This window comes from Camelus ferus, chromosome 35 (assembly GCF_009834535.1).
Source record: "Camelus ferus isolate YT-003-E chromosome 35, BCGSAC_Cfer_1.0, whole genome shotgun sequence".
NCBI lineage: Eukaryota > Metazoa > Chordata > Mammalia > Artiodactyla > Camelidae > Camelus > Camelus ferus.
Window position 1 is genome coordinate 16,316,154 of NC_045730.1, and position 19,393 is coordinate 16,335,546.

The following is a 19,393-nucleotide window of genomic DNA, read 5'->3' on the forward strand; positions in this document are numbered from 1 at the left end:
CTAATGCTATGCTGTTTTGATGACTGTAGCTCTATAGTATTGTCTGAAGTCTGGGAGAGTTGTTCCTCCAGCCTCCCATTCTTTTTCTTCAATAATGCTTTGGCAATTCTAGGTCTTTTGTGGTTCCATATAAATTTTATTATGATTTGTTCTAGTTCTGTGAAATATGTCGTGGGTAATTTGATAGGGATTGCATTAAATCTGTAGATTGCCTTGGGCAGAATGACCATTTTAACAATATTGATTCTTCCAATCCAGGAACATGGGATATCTTTCCATTTTTTTAAGTCTTCTTTAATTTCCTTCATCAATGGTTTATAGTTTTCCGTGTATAAGACTTTCACCTCCTTGGTTAGATTTACTCTTAGGTATTTTATTACTTTAGGTGCTATTCTAAAGGGGATTGTTTCTTTACTTTCTTTTCCTGTTGATTCATCATTAGTGTAAAGAAATGCAGCTGATTTTTGAACATTAATCTTGTAACCTGCTACCGTGCTGAATTCTTGGATTACTTCTAGTAGTTTTCGTGTGGACCTTTTAGGGTTTTCTATATATAGTATCATGTCATCGGCATATAGTGACACTTTTACCTCTTCTTTTCCAACTTGGATCCCTTTCATTTTCTCTCTTGCCTGATTGCTGTGGCTAGGACTTCCAAGACTATGTTGAATAGGAGTGGTGATACTGGGCAGCATTGTCTTGTCCCATGTTTTAGTGGGAAGCTTTTGAGTTTTTCACCATGAGTACTATGCTGGCTGTAGGTTTGTCATATATAACTTTTATTATGTTGAGATATGTTCCCTCTATACCCACTTTGGTGAGACTTTTTAATCCTAAATGGGGTTGAATTTTATCAAATGCTTTTTCTGCATCTATTGAGATAATCATGTGGTTTTTGTCCTTTCTCTTGTTGATGTGATGTATTACATTGATTGATTTGTGAAAGTTGAAACACCCTTGTGTCCCTGGGATGAACCCCACTTGATCAGGATGTATAATCTTTTTTATGTTCTGTTGGATTCTATTTGCTAAAATTTTGGTAAGGATTTTTGCATCTATGTTCATTAGTAATATTCTGTAATTCTCTTTTTTGCTAGCAGTATGTAAATCAGTGAAGCTAGAACACTCCCTTACACCATACATAAAAATAAACTCAAAATGAATCAAAGACTTAAACATAAGACAAAATACAATAAACCTCCTAGAAGAAAATATAGGCAAAACATTATCTCACATACATCTCAAAAATGTTTTCCTAGGGCATTCTACCCAAGCAATAGAAATAAAAGCAAGAATAAAGAAATGGGACCTAATGAAACTTACAAGCTTCTGCACAGCAAAGGAAACCATAAGTAAAACAAAACGACAACCTACAGAATGGGAGAAAAGTTTTGCAAATGATGAAACTGACAAAGGCTTGATCTCCAGAATATATAAGCAGCTCATACAACTTGATAAGAAAAAAACAAACAACCCAATCCAAAAATGGGCAGGAGACCTAAACAAGCAATTCTCCAAGGAAGAATTACAAATGGTCAATAAGCACATGAAAAAGATGCTCAATATCACTATCAGAGAAATGCAAATCAAAACTACAATGAGGTATCACCTCACACCAGCCAGAATGGCCATCATTCAAAAATCCACAAATGACAGATGCTGGAGAGGCTGTGGAGAAACGGGAATCCTCCTACACTGCTGATGGGAATGCAGTTTGATGCAGCCACTGTGGAAAACACTATGGAGATTCCTCAAAAGACTAGGAATAGACTTACCATATGACCCAGTAATCCTGCTCCTGGGCATATATCCAGAAGGAACCCTACTTCAAAATGACACCTGCACCCCAATGCTCATAGCAGTACTATTTACAATAGCCAAGACATGGAAACAGCATAAATGTCCATCAACAGATAACTGGATAAAGAAGCAGTGGTATATTTATACAATAGAATACTGTTCAGCAATAAAAAATGACAACATAACACCATTTGCAGCAACATGGATGTCCCTGCAGAATGTCATTCTAAGTGAAGTAAACCAGAAAGAGAAAGAAAAATACCACATGAGATCACTTATGTATAGAATCTAAAAAAATAAAAAACATAAATACAAAAGAGAAACAGACTGATACACATAGAATACAAACTTGTGGTTGCCGGGGGGAGGTGGGTAGGAAAGGACAGACTGGGAGTTCGAAATTTGTAGATACTGACAGGCATATGCAGAATAGATAAACAGGATTATACTGTATAGCACAGGGAAATATATACAAGAATATATATTCTTGTGGTAGCTCACAGTGAAAAAAAATGTGACAATGAATATATGTATGTTCATGTATAACTGAAAAATCGTGCTCTACACTGGAATTTGATACAACATTGTAAAATGAGTATAACAATAAAAAATGTTAAAAAAAACTTTAGTTCTTGAACGTGTTTGTTATTATAACTGTGGTGATGGTTTGGTGATTATATGTATATGTTAAATTCATCAGATTTTAATATGTGCAGTTTATTGAGTGTCAGTTATAACTCAATAAAGTTGCTTTGAAAAGTACATAGAAAAAAAAGAGTCATGGTTTAGATACACAGATTGTGATTACCAGAGGCAGGAGGATGGGGGCACTGGGAGAAAGGGGTTGAGGGGGTCAAAGGGGACAAACTCCAGTAAAAATAAACGTCATGAAGATGTAATGTATGCCACGGTGACTATAGTTAATAATTCTGGTCTACATATTTGAAAGTTGCCAACAGTAGATCTTAAATGTTCTCATCACAAGAAAGAAAAAACTTGTAACTACGTAAGGTGATGTTAACTAGACTCATTATGGGGATCATTTTGCAATGTTTACAAACCTTGAATAATGATTTAGTTTTACACCTGAATGTTTTATATCTGAAACTAATATGTTATATGTAAATTAGACCTCAATTTTTTAAAATTCTTTAAAAATAACACAACATGGTTTTTCCTTATCACCTTAGACAGACTTTACAAGAACAATTGTATTTTAAAAGCACACTCAGAGGCTAAGAGTGGATCTGCTTGTCTTTATCTCTAAGTATACTTGTGAGAGTTGCATTTTTAGATAGGGTTGGGGCAGTAGAAAGTAGTCTTCTCTTTTCTGATTTATCAGGCAAAACTTCACAGTGATGTTAGGAGGAAAAAGAGGGAGTAACTGTTGAGTCGTATGCCATTTATTTATATTCTAGTCTATAAACCATTTAACAAAGATGTTTGCACAGAGCAGCCCATGATAAGAGGCAAAGAGTGGGTGTCATTCTACAAATGCAAGTGTATATAACCATATCCACAATGCAAGAAAACATGCCTACCTAGACAACCTCTTAAGATATGTGCCTGTGCTCAAGATGAGACAAAAACTAATGAGAAAAAATCAAGTACTGCCCCTTCAACAAACTCTGATGTGTTTTCAGTTATCAGAAGACATGTTTAGAAGATGATCTTGTGTGTGATAATCTAAATGCATCTTGTAGACAGAGAACTAAACTGCAAATCTAGAAACTGAAAGCCAGTGACAGCCCTGCAGAGAGTGTGGTGAAAAGGACTGAAGCCCAATGTCATTGTCCCTTTGAGTTCTTACTAGTTCTACTTCTTTATCAAGCCCCTGTTAGTACAATAAAGTACAGTCTGGTTTGTTCAGATAATTTTTAGTGGTGAATAAAACATTACTCAAAGCTGGGTTCTATCCTTCACAGCTAAACACTCAAATTCCCTATGCATCACTTTTCTCATGTTAAATAAGTGTAATAATGCACACTTTCCCAGACTGCAGGCAGTGCTAGAGGTAATGTGTGTAATACACCCAGCCTGGTGCCTGCCATAGTAGATTCTCAATAAATGGAAGCTGTCATTCATAGCATTTTAGTAAGACTTCCTCCTCTGACTGTTTTTGCTCTCTAAACATTATATCCTGACTTAACAAACATATAAAAAGTTGCCAACTTTACTTTTTGTTGGTTTATCCATCTATAAAATAAGGCTAGCAGGCCAGAGAGCATATTTAAGTCAGACAAAAATTACCTTTGTAAACTGTTTGAAATCACTTGAAAGACATTCTGAATTGCATCCTTGGTATTTTAGTAGAAATAAAATGCTGCCTTAGGGGTAAAGTTTCTCCTTTATATAATATAAAATACTCTTCTATTAGACTGAGTGCATTGACAAAGCCTTCATTACTGGGAGATTGTTAAAATAACACATGCAATCTATGGTGAAGAAATAAGCCATGACTCTATACATTGATGGCTTTATATGTAGATGGATTCCCTAAGGAAAACCTTTGAGAAAGTTCAGAAATCAGAGAACAAGAGAAATGAATTAGCTCAAAATAGATTTTTTGAAATTTTCTTCCTCATTTGCTTCACTTTGTCTTATACAAGGATTCAATGATTAGAAAAAATTAATCAGAAATATCTTTTTTTTTTTGGCAACTATGTGTTGCTAGATTGGATATCTGTATAGGCTTATTTGAGGACTTAGTAAAAACTGATGGTTATAATAATGAAAAGAAACTCAGTAACAAAATTATTTTATAGTCAGGCAAATATGATGGCAAATAGATTATCTCTTATATTTATGATTTGTAAAAGTATTTGAACACTTCAAAATATACCCAGTCATTTAGTTTCATAAAAACCATTTCAAACTCCTTCAGAACTCTTTCTAAAAATTAAGTTTAAAATATGAAGAAACAAAGTTGATATATTAAAAGATTTGACGACTTGAAGATCAGAAGACAAAGTCTGTGTTTCATACCATTTAAATGAAATTTAGAGACAACTAAAGGGAATTTTCCACCTTATCTAGCCCAAATAAGAGGACAAAAGGGTAGAGAGTCCAGACTACAAGCAGTGACCTATAAGATTAAAAAGAAGTCTCTTTGTTGCAATTTTATCATCACTTGTAAGTGATAAAGTGCCAAAAGACAGGCTTGTGGCAGTAGCAATACATTTTCTCAAGGCAGTAAAATCGTCAACAAGGTGTCTGTGTATATGTAGCCCTGCTTGAATATGAAAGCAATTTTCCAAAGCCCTGTCTGTGGCTTAATTCTATTGTTTTCATCAAGAACGAATATTCTAGATCACAATTTTCAGTGACTGATTGTAATGGACGCAGCTTGAAAAATAGATGAGGAAGTTTCCCGAATGATTACTAGACAAGAGTCCAATGCCATCAGCAGCAATATTTGCATTTATCTAAAAAGAGATTAAATGCTAACTGGACAACTATACATTTATCTGTATAGCATCCTTGCATACTTCTTCTATTAAAATATAGTAAGCAAAGGGCAAAATTGGAGTAGAGCAAAAATAAGCAGAAAATCTAAATAAAACAAATAAAAGTAAAAGTTTGAGGCTGTTATACAGTAATACAACAATTAATACATACATTAGATTAAAATGCTGAATTTTTAAAATATTCTATTATTAGAAATAAAACAACGCCGTTGAAAGATGCAAGTGCTGTTTAATTACATCACTTTCAGCAAGTTCATTTTAGGCTAAGTTTTCAAGTCTAAGGCGAATCCAAAGTTGGAAAATATTAACATATCATCTTTACGTATGTAATTCAGTTGTGACCAAAGACAATTTTAATTATTTAGTTTCTGAACAGCTTTTTATGGGTAATTTTATGGTCAATAGCTTTGTAGGAATGTTGCTTTAGAAAAGAGTAATAACTTTTATGTGTGAAGAAATAAGCAGATTGTCATGGGCCAAAAAATTAATTGCTCTGTCTGCTCTTTTGTGCCACTTAGTGTGATTGGGTAAGTTCATGCTTTGGGGTTTTTTTTTCCTCCTTGGAAGGGTTCCTTTGTTGTTGGTGGCAGTGCCACAGAGGGGCATACATAAATGATGCTCTCAAACCAGAGCTTGATGATACTCATTTTACGACATTCATAAGTGTGTGTACTTAAAAAATTGGCAGGGTACTTGAGTTGCTGTTTTAGAGACACACAGGGGATACCAAATGACAGGAAAGTTTAAAAGACTGTGAGACACAGGGGAAAAGGAATAGCAGAACATTAATGGCCTGACAAGTTTAACTCAAATACTTTGGAGGACAGCTAGGCAGAAAACAGTAGCATAGAATTCTCAGAACATAATATGCTTCAGTTAATTGAGTTTCTAGAACAATTATAAGAAAGACTTTATTTCAGTCCTTAACTTTGAAGATGTTTCTAACATAGGATGGTTTGTTTCATTAATTAGCATAGTAAGTAGTGCAGTTCCATATTTCATTTGCTCTGTGATGATTTAAGGTCTTGCAGAAGCTCATTCTGCACTTCAAATGTCACTATAAAAATTCTATAAATGTAGAGAAAAGAAGGTATAGAAGATTGGTTTTAATGTGGGTAGATATTTCTAAAAAGCCAATAATGTCATAAACCTCTAGTGTTATCTTGCTTTTTGGAGATTTGCTGTCTGATTTTTACAAGCAGGGAAAGATTGTTGTTCATAGGTTTTCCTATCTTTCAAGGTTTCACTGATCTTTAAACCTATGACAGAGAGAAACAAGCCACCTGGTTTTGTAAAACTCTCACTACACTAACCACACATTTGAAAATTCTTGCTTATATAAGTAACAGACCATAATGGTGAAACTAAAACAATAGTCATATTTTTTTCAAGACACTATTTGATTAAAAAAAAAATCTTGCACTCTCTATTCCTAAAAGTCCTCTAAGTGATTAGGCAGTAGCCTGACTGGAATGGTTTAGCAGTAGTGTTCCCAGAAGGAAAGGGTAGAGCAGAGGAAGTTTCAAGTACTTCTTACAACCAACTCTCTGAATCTACCCTCCATAAAACAGAATTTAAATGCCTTTCTTATTTGGGGAAAATATTTCTAAATTCTCTATTATTCCCCCTATCCTCATACTGATTCCTCAGAAGAACTCTAACTCTGACTTTTTAATTACCCATTTTTGGTAAGAGTGATTTCTCCACATTAAAATATAGTGCAAAATTTTAGAAGAAACTTTTATTAAGTCATCTCGTCTGTCCTCTTCATTTTATCACAAAAGGAACTGAGACAGGCACCCATCAGCTGATTCATTCAAGACAACACAATTCCTTGTATAGCCAGAAGCAGAACCAAAATTTTTCTCTGCTTAGCACATGAGTCTTCCACATTTATTGCAGAAAGTGGTTCTGAGTTACTCTATGACCAAATTACACATAATAGTGTACTCAAAATCTACAAAAGTGTCCCTGCATTATATGACATACGCTCCTTTACATTATGGCTTTTTTATTCCTCTATCCATTCCCCTCCACACCTCATGATAGGGTCAAATAGTCCAGATTCCAATATATTCATAAAGGATTTGTCATTCTGAAACCACAATGTAGATCACACTCTAGAAAGTGAGTGTGTCCCTGGAAGGAAATGAATGTTACTTCTGATGCAGAAAATGAGTTAAACTTTTAGACTGGAGTAAGGAAGAGTTTACTTCTTTCTTAAATTAAATATTTAAATATTTAATTAAATATTCTAATGTATAACTTCCTAGAATGTGTTTATTTTCATTCATTAAAAGCCAAAAATGATGTTAATTGATTTTGGTTTGCTTTCATATATTAATGCCTAGAGTTTAAGAAATAGTATACTTAAGAAGATGAGCTGCAATATCACTAATTATCAGAGAAATGCACATCAAAACTACAATGAGGTATCACCTCACATTAGTTAAAATGGCCATCATTATTAAGTCCACAAACAATAAATGCTGGAGAGGGTATGGAGAAAAGAGAACCCTTCTGCACTGTTGGTGGGAGTATAATTTGGTGCAGCCACTATGGAAAACAGTATGGAGGTTCCTAAAAATACTAAAAATAGAATTACCATATGATCTGGGAATCCCACCCCAGGCATATATTCAAAAAAGACATAAAGTTTAATTAGAAAAGAGATATGCACCCCAATGTTCATAGCAGCACTATTTATAATAGCCAAGACAAGGACAGAAGAAGTCTAAGTTTCAGGAGAATGGATAAAAAAGATTTGGTATTACACGTACACACACACACACAGTGGAATACTCCTCAGCCATAAAAGAGAATAAAATAATCCCATTTGCAGAAACATAGATGGACCTAAAGATTATACTAAGTGAAGTAAGTCAGACAGAGAAAGACAAATATCATATATTTATCATTTATATGTGGAATCTAAAATATACAAATGAACTTACTTACAAAACAGAAACAGACTCACAGATATAGAAAACAAACTTACGGTAACCAAAGGGGAAGAGGAAATAGATACATTAGGTGTTTAGGATTAACAGATATAAACTACTACATGTAAAATAGATAAACAACAAAGTCCTACTGTATAGCACAGGGAACTGTATTCAATATCTTGTAACAGCCTATAATGAAAAAGAATATGGAAAAGAATATACATATATGTATAACTGAATCACTATGCTGAATACCAGAAACCAACACATTGTAAATCAACTATACTTCAATAAAAAAAAAATTAAAATTTAGAAAAATATCATCAAAACAATTTTATGTCAATAAACTAGATAATCTAGATGAACTGGAAGAATTCCTAGAAAGATACAAACTAGTAAAATTGACTCAAGAAGAAATAGAAAATTTGTACAGATCTATAACAAGTAAAGAGATTGAACTATTAATATAAAAATTCCAATAAAGAAAATCTTAGGCACAGGTGGCTAACTGGTGAGCCCTACAAAATACATAAGAAATTAATATTAATTTTCACAAACTATTCCAAAAAATACAAGAATACAGAATACTTCCCAACTAACTCTATAATGCAAGTATTACCATGGCACTAAACCCAGACATAAACAATACAAGAAAACTTTAAGCCAGTATTCCTTATGAATACAGATGAAAAACTCCTCAACAAAATCTAGCATCACATAACAAGAATTACACACCATGAACTATTGGAGTTTATCCCAGAAATGTAAGGTTGGCTTAATGTCCAAAATTCAGTTATTTTACTACACCATATTAATAGAATAAATTACCAACAAATTATCATCTAAGAAGATACAGAAATAGAAAATTTAATCATTTCATGAAAACAACTGTTGACAAATTAGGAATAGGCATCAATAACAAACTCACAACTAACATACTTAATGGTGAAGGGCTAAATATTTTTCCCCTGAGATCAGAAACAAGACAGGAATGTACTCTCACAACATCTATTCAACAAGATGATTCAAGGTCTATACAGGGAAATTAGACAAGGAAAAGAAATAAAAGATATCCAGATTGGCTCCGCAGCCAGTCCCGCCCAGTCCATGCGCGTCCCGCAGCCGCCCACCACACGCACCGAGCATGAGGGAGATCGCGCACATCCAGGCCGGCCAGTGCGGCAACTAGATCGGGGCCAAGTTCTGGGTGGTCATCAGTGATGAGCATGGCATAGACCTCAGTGGCAGCTACGTGGGGGACTCGGACCTGCAGCTGGAGCGCATCAGCGTCTACTACAATGAAGCCTCTTCTCACAAGTATGTGCCTTGGGCCATCCTGGTGGACCTGGAGCCGGAACCATGGACCTTGTTCAGTCTGGAGCCTTCAGGCACCTCTTCAGGCCTGACAACTTCATCTTTGGTCAAAGTGGGGCTGGCAACAACTGGGCCAAGGGCCACTACACAGAGGGTGCCGAGCTGGAGGACTCGGTCCTGGACATGGTGCGGAAAGAGTGTGAGAATTGCAACTGCCTGCAGGGCTTCCAGCTGACCCACTCACTGGGTTGGGGCACAGGCTCAGGCATGGGCACACTGCTCATCAGCAAGGTCTGTGAGGAGTACCCTGACTGCATCATGAACACCTTCAGCATGGTGCCCTCGCCCAAGGTGTCAGACACAGTGGTGGAGCCCTACAACACTACGCTGTCCATCCACCAGCTGGTGGAGAACATGGACGAGACCTACTGCATCGACAATGAGGCACTGTATGACATCTGCTTCTGCACCCTCAAGCTGGCTACCCCCACCTATGGGGACCTCAACCACCTGGTGTCAGCCACCATGAGTGGCGTCACCACCTCCCTCTGCTTCCCCATCCAGCTCAATGCCGACCTGCGCAAGCTGGCCATGAACATGGTGCCTTTCCCCCGCCTGCACTTCTTCATGCCCGGCTTTGCCCTGCTTACAGCCCGGGGCAGCCAGCAGTACCGGGCACTGATGGTGCCCAAGCTCACCCAGCAGATGTTCGACACCAAGAACACGATGGCCACCTGCGACCTATGCCATGGCCACTACCTGACCGTGGCCACCATCTTCTTAGGGTGCATGTCCATGAAGGAGGTCGACGAACAGATTCTGGCCATCCAGAGCAAGAACAGCAGCTACTTCGTGGAGTGGATCCCCAACAACGTGAAGGTGGCTGTGTGCAACATCCCGCCCCGTGGGCTCAGGATGTCCTCCACCTTCACTGGTAACAGCACGGCCATCCAGGAGCTGTTCAAGTGCATCTCTGAGCAGTTCACGGCCATGTTCCGGCACAAGGCCTTCCTGCACTGGCGAGGAAGGGTGAGGGCATGGATGAGATGGAGTTCACGGGGCGGAGAGCAACATGAACGACCTGGTGTCCGAGTACCAGCAGTACCAGGACGCCACGGCCGAGGAGGAGGGCAAGATGTATGAAGACGATGAGGAAGAATCCGAGGCCCAGGGCCCCAGGTGAAGCAGCTGGAGGGGTGGGACGTGGCTATGGCCAGGACCAAGAGGTCTGTCCCCAGAGCCATGAAGCCACTGACACCCCCCACCCCCCACCCTCACCTCCACCAGGTCCAGTTATGTCACCCTAGGGCTCCCGAGTGTTCATCCTTCTGTATTTACAGCATCCCAGCCCTGCGTGAGTCCACTTGGCTCAGTCTTCTGCCATAGATTATTTCCATTTCTGTGTGACCTGTTTGTCTCTCTGCTTTATTGTCAGCTCCAGGCCTGAAGTTTTATGGCTTTTTTCTTTCGACTGGTTTGTGTTTATATTTTGGGGTGATACTTAATAAATTTATTGCTGTCAGGAAAACAAAAGATATCCAGATTGGAGTTGAAGAAGTAAAATTATCTCTAGTCATGGATGACATGATGTTAAATATAGAAAATCCTAAAGAATCCACAAAACTGTTAGAATTAATAAATGAATGGGAGGCATGCGCAGAGCCGCCACCTGGGCTGGGAACCCACGAGGCCTCCGTGCCCTGCCCTCGGAACAATGGGAGTTGGCTCACGAGGCTTCTTGGCTGCACTGGCCCTGGGGGCAGTGCTGGTGACAGCGTTGCTGAAGATGGTCGCCGACAGCAGGGACCTGGACGGATCTCCAGGCACAAAGAAGTCTATGCCTCCAGAAGACTCTAATGCTGCCCGAACAGGGAGTACCCCACAGGTGTCTCTCAGCCATACAAATAAGTCCTCCACCTTGCCCATGAAACCATCAGCAACAACTCTAGTTTCCTCAAAGAACATAACAGCCACCACCTTGAAACCCACAGCAAAATCATCAATTCCAATTTCTTCAAAGAACACAACCACCACCTTGAAACCCACAATAACGTCTAAAACGACACCACCAGTGATCTCAACAAACACGACTTCTACCACTGCAGGGTCTACAACCAAGATAACAAGTGCTTCGCATCCACAGTGACCACAGCCCATGATAGTTCAGTGACATCTGTTTCTTCACCTGTAACAATCACAGCAACTACTAATTCTGAGGAAAACAAGGCATCCAGCTTCGATACTGGCAGTTTTGTTGGTGGCATTGTATTAACACTGGGAGTTCTATCTTTTCTTTACATTGGATGCAAAGTGTATTATTCAAGAAGAGGCATTCGGTATAGAACCATTGATGAACATGACGCCATCATTTAAGGGTTCCGAGCACCAACGGAAAGAAGAAAGACTGAAGCAGCCCAATTGGTTTTGGTTTATTATTAGTTTAAAACAGGATTCTCTTCTTGAAAATAGCATAAACAGGCCATGCATATAATGTACAATGTATTATATAAATATGTAAAGATTCCTCATGATTGCTGAAAGTAAAAAGGGTTTGGTTTGGGGTTTTTTAATGAACATATGGACCGTACAGTTAATGCAGTGGTTAGAATCACTTTTAGAAAATATACAGCAGGACAAGGCCTGTCCCATTGTTTTGCGGCATTAGTTGCACAGGGCCAGTAATTAGAAGACATCGTCACCGAAGGGCAGGATGCCATCTGGTCACACGAGTAAGGAGCTTGTCACCGCACTCAGGACGGTGCCATTTTTGTTGCTCACACTCGTAAGAGCTGAGTTTATCCTAATTACTAAAGTCACATAGCAGAATTTATACAAATAAACCAAATCTTAAGTGTAACTTTAGCTTAGGTGTCTCTTCTTCAGAAAACATCAATGTTTCATAAGTTTAAAGCTTAGTTATTTGGTTTAGAAACAAAACACACACCCTCCCCCACCAAAAAAAAAAAAAAATCAAAACTGGAAATACCTAGGCTTGGCCTGTCAGAAAGCCATCAGAGATCCTGCATTTTTAAGACCATCTTTTGAGTTTTCAATGGCAGTTGATAATAATTACTTTTTTCTCTCTGTAATTTCAGTAAATTGAAATGATTAACCTGATAATGTTTTAAAGACTTAGCTGTTAGTATTAAATAATAGATTATGTGCTACTGTGAGAATACTGTCACCACTGGAAACTGCTTTATTTCATTTTCAGCTGTTAATTTTATATTTAGTGAATATTTTTCAGAGATGTAGAGCTGCTTTCAGTACCTAGAAATGATTAATGTAGTGTAAACACACCTAACTTAAAAAAAAAAAAAAAGAAGAAGACCCTTAGATGGTTTCCAAAGCAACATCTCATCAGAACTAGGGATGAATGCTGTGTCCAGGCAGCTGGGGATTGTGGGGCCCCCTCGGGCTACTAAACCTGCAGGGGGGGGAATGCTGTATTATCATGCACTGTCGATATTGCTCAGAGATTTGGGGAAACAGCATTTTTGGAATAAATTACACCAGTGTATTTTGGAATAAATTAAGTTTTAAAACAGGAGACTTTTAGCTGGAAATGTCCTGTTTCCTTGCTTGGGTGTTCTTCAGCTGCCCCTCTTCCTCCCTGCTGGAGAGGCGGCTCTCTTACATGTGCTACGTTAATGGAGACAAAAAAGCACAGTACTGTAGGGACACCTATGTTAGCCGTCGTATTTTGGAGTGTTTTCGATTTTACAGTTATATTCCAGCGCTCAGAATTCAGGGTCCAGTTTTGACAAAAGAGGTATTTAGTCATACTATGTCCTAAGATACTATTTCTTCTACCTTAGGTGGTCAAAGTAACTGATACCAATTTCTGACAGTCCAAAAATGAGCTAAGAAGTCCTACTGAATATGTACCTACATTTAACACTTTTGTGATCAGCTTTTGGTTTGCAGAGAATCAAGAATTCTGATATAAAAGGATCATTTCTACTCACTGTGCATTATGGACAATTGATGTGATGAATGATGGATGGATAAAAACTATCCAAAATATGAATATGATCGGATGGATGATGTGGCACATGCAATGTGGAAGAAATATTATGAAACATGTGTGTTTACATTAGTTTGAAAAGAGATGTGGGCTGATAGGGCTACATTAGTAACATTCAATTTACCTAACTGGTCTTTTACCCACTGCTTGCATTTCTTTGCAAAATACACTGACAACACATTTTATAGTAATGGGGGCCTTTTAAATTTAACTTGTTTTGTCTCCACATTCTTGATATTTCCATACTTCAGGTCAGTCAGAACTTTGTAGACAGGCCTGAAATTTTCTTGAATACTTGTTTCTTTAGCACTTTGAAATTGTAAAACCACTTTTTAAGTACTAAATGTCATTATTTGCCTTTAAAGCTTCCTGTGCTTTGGGTTTGAAACAATTTAGTTATGTCTTTTTTCTGTATATATGTTGTGTAATTTGTTACTTTCAAATATCAGTACTTCATTGCAATCAGGTTTTTTTGGTTATCTGCAAAAAAATGAGGGAAACAGTGATGGCAAACCAGTATTTCACTTTGGAGCATATTTCCTTAGCATAAAAGTTTATCTTCCTAATTATGTTTACTTATGCAAATGTTCAGTTTTATTTTGTAACCTTTGAGAATGTATTTACTTGAAGATAAAAGCAATTCAGATGTATGTCTAAATATTAGGCAGAATTCAATCTTTGATTTTAAAATTTCCTTGGATAATCCATAGAATGAATAATTCAAATAGAGATAAATGAGAGCTGGCAGTATATTATGGTGATAATTTTGTATTTTTCAGAAAAAAAATTCAAAGCAAATTCCTGTTACTTCTTTTTTTCTTTTTATTGTAATGACCAGCTTATGGTATTTCATTGTTACTGAGATCTATTTTTAGAATAAAACTTTGTTCTTTAAGAAAAAAAGAATTAATAAATGAGACTAGTAAATTTGCAGGATACAAGGTCAATTAAATATACTAGCAATGAACAATCTGAAAATAAATTAAGGAAAGAATTCTATTTACAACAGAATCTGAAAAGAATAAAATACTTATGGATAATTTAACAAAAGAAGTGTAAGACTTGTACACTGAACACTAAAAAACATTGAAAAATTAAAGATTTAAATAAATGGAAAGAAATCCTATGTTCATGGATGATAAGACAATATTATTAGGATGGTGATACTCCCCAAACTGATCTGCAGATTAGTGCATTTCCTATCAAAATCCTAGATGCCTCTTTTAAAGAAATTGACAAGGTGATCCTAAAATTCATTTGAAATTGCAAGAAGTCTAGGGGTCAAAATGTTCTTGAAAAAAGAACAAAGTTGAAGAAATTTTATTTTCTGATTTCAAAACTTACTACAAATCTACAGTAATCAAGACAATATGATACTGGCTTGAGGATACACATATACTCCAATGGAATAGAATTGGAGTTTATATGTAAACCCTTACATTTATGGTCAATTGATTTTCAAAAAAATTAATAGGGAAAAAATAGCCATTTAACAACTGTTGCTGGAACTACTAAATATTTACATACAAAACAGTGAGGTTGAATCCTACTTTACACCATCCCCTCAAATTAACCCAAAATTGACAAATCTCAATGTAAATCTTCATGAGTTTGTGTTAAGCAATAATTTCTTAGGTATGGCACCAAAAGCGTAAGGGACAAAAGAATATGTTTCTTTGTTGGAAGTTTTTTGATTACTTGTTCAATATCCTTACTTGCAATGTTATGTCTATTCTATTTCTTCTTGAGTCAGTTTTGGTACTTTGCTTCTGGGAATTTGTACATTTCACCTAATATTTTTTAATAATTATTTTTATTTCTTTAAGGTTGGTAATAATATCCCCACTTTATTCTTGATTTTAATAATTTGGATGTGTATCCCCACCCCCACCTTGGTCATTCTATTTAAAGTTTTGTTAATTGTATCAATCTTTCCATTCTGGTTTCACTGATTTTCTTTTCTATTGTCTATTACATTTATCTCTCTTCTAATCTTCATTATTTCCCTCCTTCTGCTAGCACTGGCTTTACTTTGCTTTTCTTTTTCTATTTTCTAGTTCCTTAAAATGGAAGGTTATGTATATTGGTATTCTTGATGTTGTCTCAGAGATCTCTTAAGCTCTGTTCATTTTTCTTCATTCTTTTTCCTTTCTGTTCCTCAGACTAAGTAATCTTAGTGGCCAATCCTGAAGTCTGCTGATTCTTTTTCTGAATACTAACATCTGATGTTGAGCCCCAGAGAATTTTTAGTTTCAGTTATTGTACTTTTCAACTTCAGAATTTCTACCTGGCTCCTTTAAATAACTTCAATCTCCTTATTGATATCCTTTCTGGTGAGACATTGGTCTCCTGATTTCCTTTAGTTCTTTGTTCATGGTTTCTTTTAGTTCCTCCAGCGTATTTAAAAGAGTTGATGGAAAGTCTATTAAGTCTAGTCTATACTTCCTTAGGGACAATTTTTATAAATTTCTCTTGTTCCTCTGTATGGGCCATGCTTTCTTGTTTTTGTCAGCCTTGTAATTTTTTGTTGAAAATTGGACACTGATTAACAGTCACTTGTGTATAACACAGTGTGGCAAGTCTGAAAATCAGATTCACCTCCCAGTCAAGAGTTTATTGTTGCTGCTTGTTGTGGTTGCTGTTGTTTATTTACTTTTCTCAACTAACTTTATAAAGTCAGTATTCCTTGGCCACTGAAGTCTGTATTCTGTTCGTCTAATTGTCAGTTAGTGATCAGACAGAGATTTCCTTAAATGTCCAGAACCAAAAAATGAAGAAAAGCTTCCAGTCTTTGTCAGTGGGCTCTCTGTATGTGTTGGGTCATACTTTCAACATTCAGCTTGGCAATTAACATTTCCTATTTGAGCAGAGCCTGAAAGTTAGACAGATTTCAGGGCCTCTTCAAGACTCTTCTGAGCATCTACCCCTCCCAGATGTGCACGTGTCCTTTTGGATTCCCAAAATACTTAGGAGCTTTTAAAAATTTTTATTGTCCAAATTATCACTCCTCAGCCATCCCTTCCAGGACTTTTGGTGGGTCAACTTAACTGTTATTTCTTTTCCCACATGGCAGCAGCTAACAAACTTGCCTTCAAAAGTTTTTTTGACAAAAACCTGGGTAGTCACCTTTCTGCCTTGGGAGAGTTCCAAGTTAAGCAAAATAAAGGCAAGCCCTTTGCACTAGTCCTTCAGGGAACCACCAGACAGGTCAAAATAAACTACCACAATTCTTTGAGTACAAGATCCAATCTGCTCCCTCTGGGACCAAGAACCTACACTAGAAATGCAGATTGTTGTCTTCAAAACTGCCACTGAGCTGGGGATGAGAAAATGGGACCAGGACAAGTTTAAATGACACAAATTCTTCTACTGAGATTCAATCACTTTTTTCTTGATTAAGTGTTTTCCTAGTTATTTCAAACGTTTGACTCATTTCCACAGTTCACATAAATTTGATTCTGACAGGTTGTGCTAATTTATTTGCTGTTTATATGAAGGGATGGGTCCTTGGGAGTTCTGTATTCACCATTTTTGCTGATTCACCTCCAAGGGACTGATTCTTGAAGAACATCAGCATCTGGTAGTGAAGATGAGTCTGTTGATGAAGCACTGACTCAGGAAACTCCATTTTGGTGATGTTATGAGTGGAAATGTTAGACTACTTCTAAAGGCCAATGACTGAGCTCTGGGCAGCCCAGCCCGCCCAAGGCTGGCCACACGCTCAGCTTCCAGCTTGAGGCAGGTGCCGAGGCCTGGCTCCTGGCTCCCAGGAGCGGGCCTGAGGGAGCATTTCCCATCACAGCTCCTGGATGAAGCTCCCTGGCCACCACCTGCCCACCCACCTGCCACCCAACGAGGGGGCTCCCAACCAGCCAGCCTGAGCCCACCGGGGCAGGGGTGGTGGCTGGCCTAGACTTCATTTTTTTAAGAGCAGTTTCAGGTTCACAGCAGAAATGAGCAGAAAATAGAGTTGGCACATAACCCTCCCATCCACACATATATACTCCCCTACCCTCAGCATCCTTCATCAGTGTGGCATATATGGGACAATCAATGAACAAACATGGAAATATTATTATCAACCAAAGTTCATAGTTACATTAGGGTTAGAGGTAATTAGGTTTATTTATTTTTAATGGAGGTACTGAGGGTTGAACCCAGGACCTCATGCATGCATATATAGAGTTACCACTGAGCTATACCCTTCCCTGCCCATTGTATAGATTTATATAGTTTGAAATCAGAAAATTTCAGATTTGTTCTTCTTTCTCAAGAATGGTTTGGCTATCCAGAATCCTCTATGGTTCCATATAAATTTTAGGGTTGTTTGTTCTATTTCTGTAAAAAATATCATTGGAATTTTGATATGGATTGAATTAAATATGTAGATTGCTTTGAGTAGCATGGACATTTTAGCAACATTTATTCTTCTAATCCATAAGCACATAATTGTATTCCATTCATTTGAGTCATCTTCCATTTCTTTCATCAATGTCTTAGAGTATTCAGTGTACAATTCTTTCATCTCTTTGGATAAATTTATTCCTAGGTAGTTTATTCTTTTTGATAAGTGGTTGATATCCAAAATATGTAAAGAACTGTTAAAACTCAATAATTAAAAGACAAATAACTCACTTTAAAATGGGCAAAGGATTTGAACAGACTTTTCTCCAAAGAAGACGTACAAATGGAAAATAAGCACATGAAAAGATGTTAAACATCATTATAATTATGGAATTCAAATCAAAACCACCATGAAATATCACTTCACTAAGATGGCTATATTCAAAAAGAGAGATTGACCAGGATGTGTAGCAATCAGAATCCTTATACATTGCTGGCTTGATTGTAGATTGTTTTGAAAAATGATTTGGAATTGATTCGGCAGTTTCTTAATATGTAAAATATTGAGTTACCATTTGACCTAGGATTTTGCTCTGAAGTACATACCCAAGAGAAATAAATAATATAATACATTCGCTCAAAAACTTGTACATCACTGCTCACAGCAATATTATTATTCATAGTCAAAATGTGGAACAACCTAAATGTTCATCAACTGATGAATGGATAAACATGTGGTACAGCCATCCAGTGGAATATTGTATCTCAATAAAAAGGATTAGAGCACTAAATACACACTATAACATGAATAAACTTTGAAAACAATATTGTAACTGATAGAAGCCAGTCATGAAAGACCATATATTTATGATTCCATTTATATGAAATGCATAGAAAAGGAAAATCCACAGAGATAGGAAGTAGATCAGTGTAGGCCCTGGGTAGGGGAGAGGGGAGGAAGGAGAATGATTGCTAATGGCTAAGGCATTTCTCTTAGGAGTGATGTAAATGTTCTAAAATTAGTGGTGATAACTGTACAACGCTATGAATATGCGAAAAAGCACTGAATTGTACACTATAAAATGGTTATTACAGTCTATGAGTTGTATTTCAACAAAGCTGATATTCAGAAAAAAATAGTTTTAAAAATTACACCCCAGTCTATGGCCATACTACCCTGAACACATCCAATCTCATCTAAAAATTACACCACAGACCTAAGACCTAAATCTGAACAAAACAAAACAAAACAAAACAAAAAAATAAATCAGGAAATGAAGTTTTAAATGTTGAATAAGGCATTATCACCAAAAAAGTGATGATATAGTAAAAATATAACATAACATAGCATAATATAATATAACATGAGTAGAATATGGTAACGCAACATGAGTATACTAGACTAGAACGTGATATGACATGACGTGACATAACATGATACTGAGATAGATACTGGAAGTACAGCCAGGGAAGTATCCCACCAGACAACTAGGAAA

General features: G+C 36.9%; 1 protein-coding gene and 1 pseudogene across 1 annotated transcript; both read left to right on the top strand.

Moving 5' to 3' along the window:
- Positions 1–9,356: 9,356 nt before the first annotated feature.
- On the top strand, positions 9,357–10,865 carry LOC102506210 (annotated as a pseudogene).
- Positions 10,866–11,240: 375 nt separating this feature from the next.
- LOC116661518 (porimin-like) lies at positions 11,241–12,061 on the top strand. Its single transcript, XM_032473736.1, is given in 3 exon segments — positions 11,241–11,524; positions 11,579–11,658; positions 11,661–12,061. Coding segments are annotated over 3 exon segments (603 nt in total). The 3' UTR covers positions 11,900–12,061.
- The last annotated feature ends 7,332 nt before the right edge of the window (positions 12,062–19,393 follow it).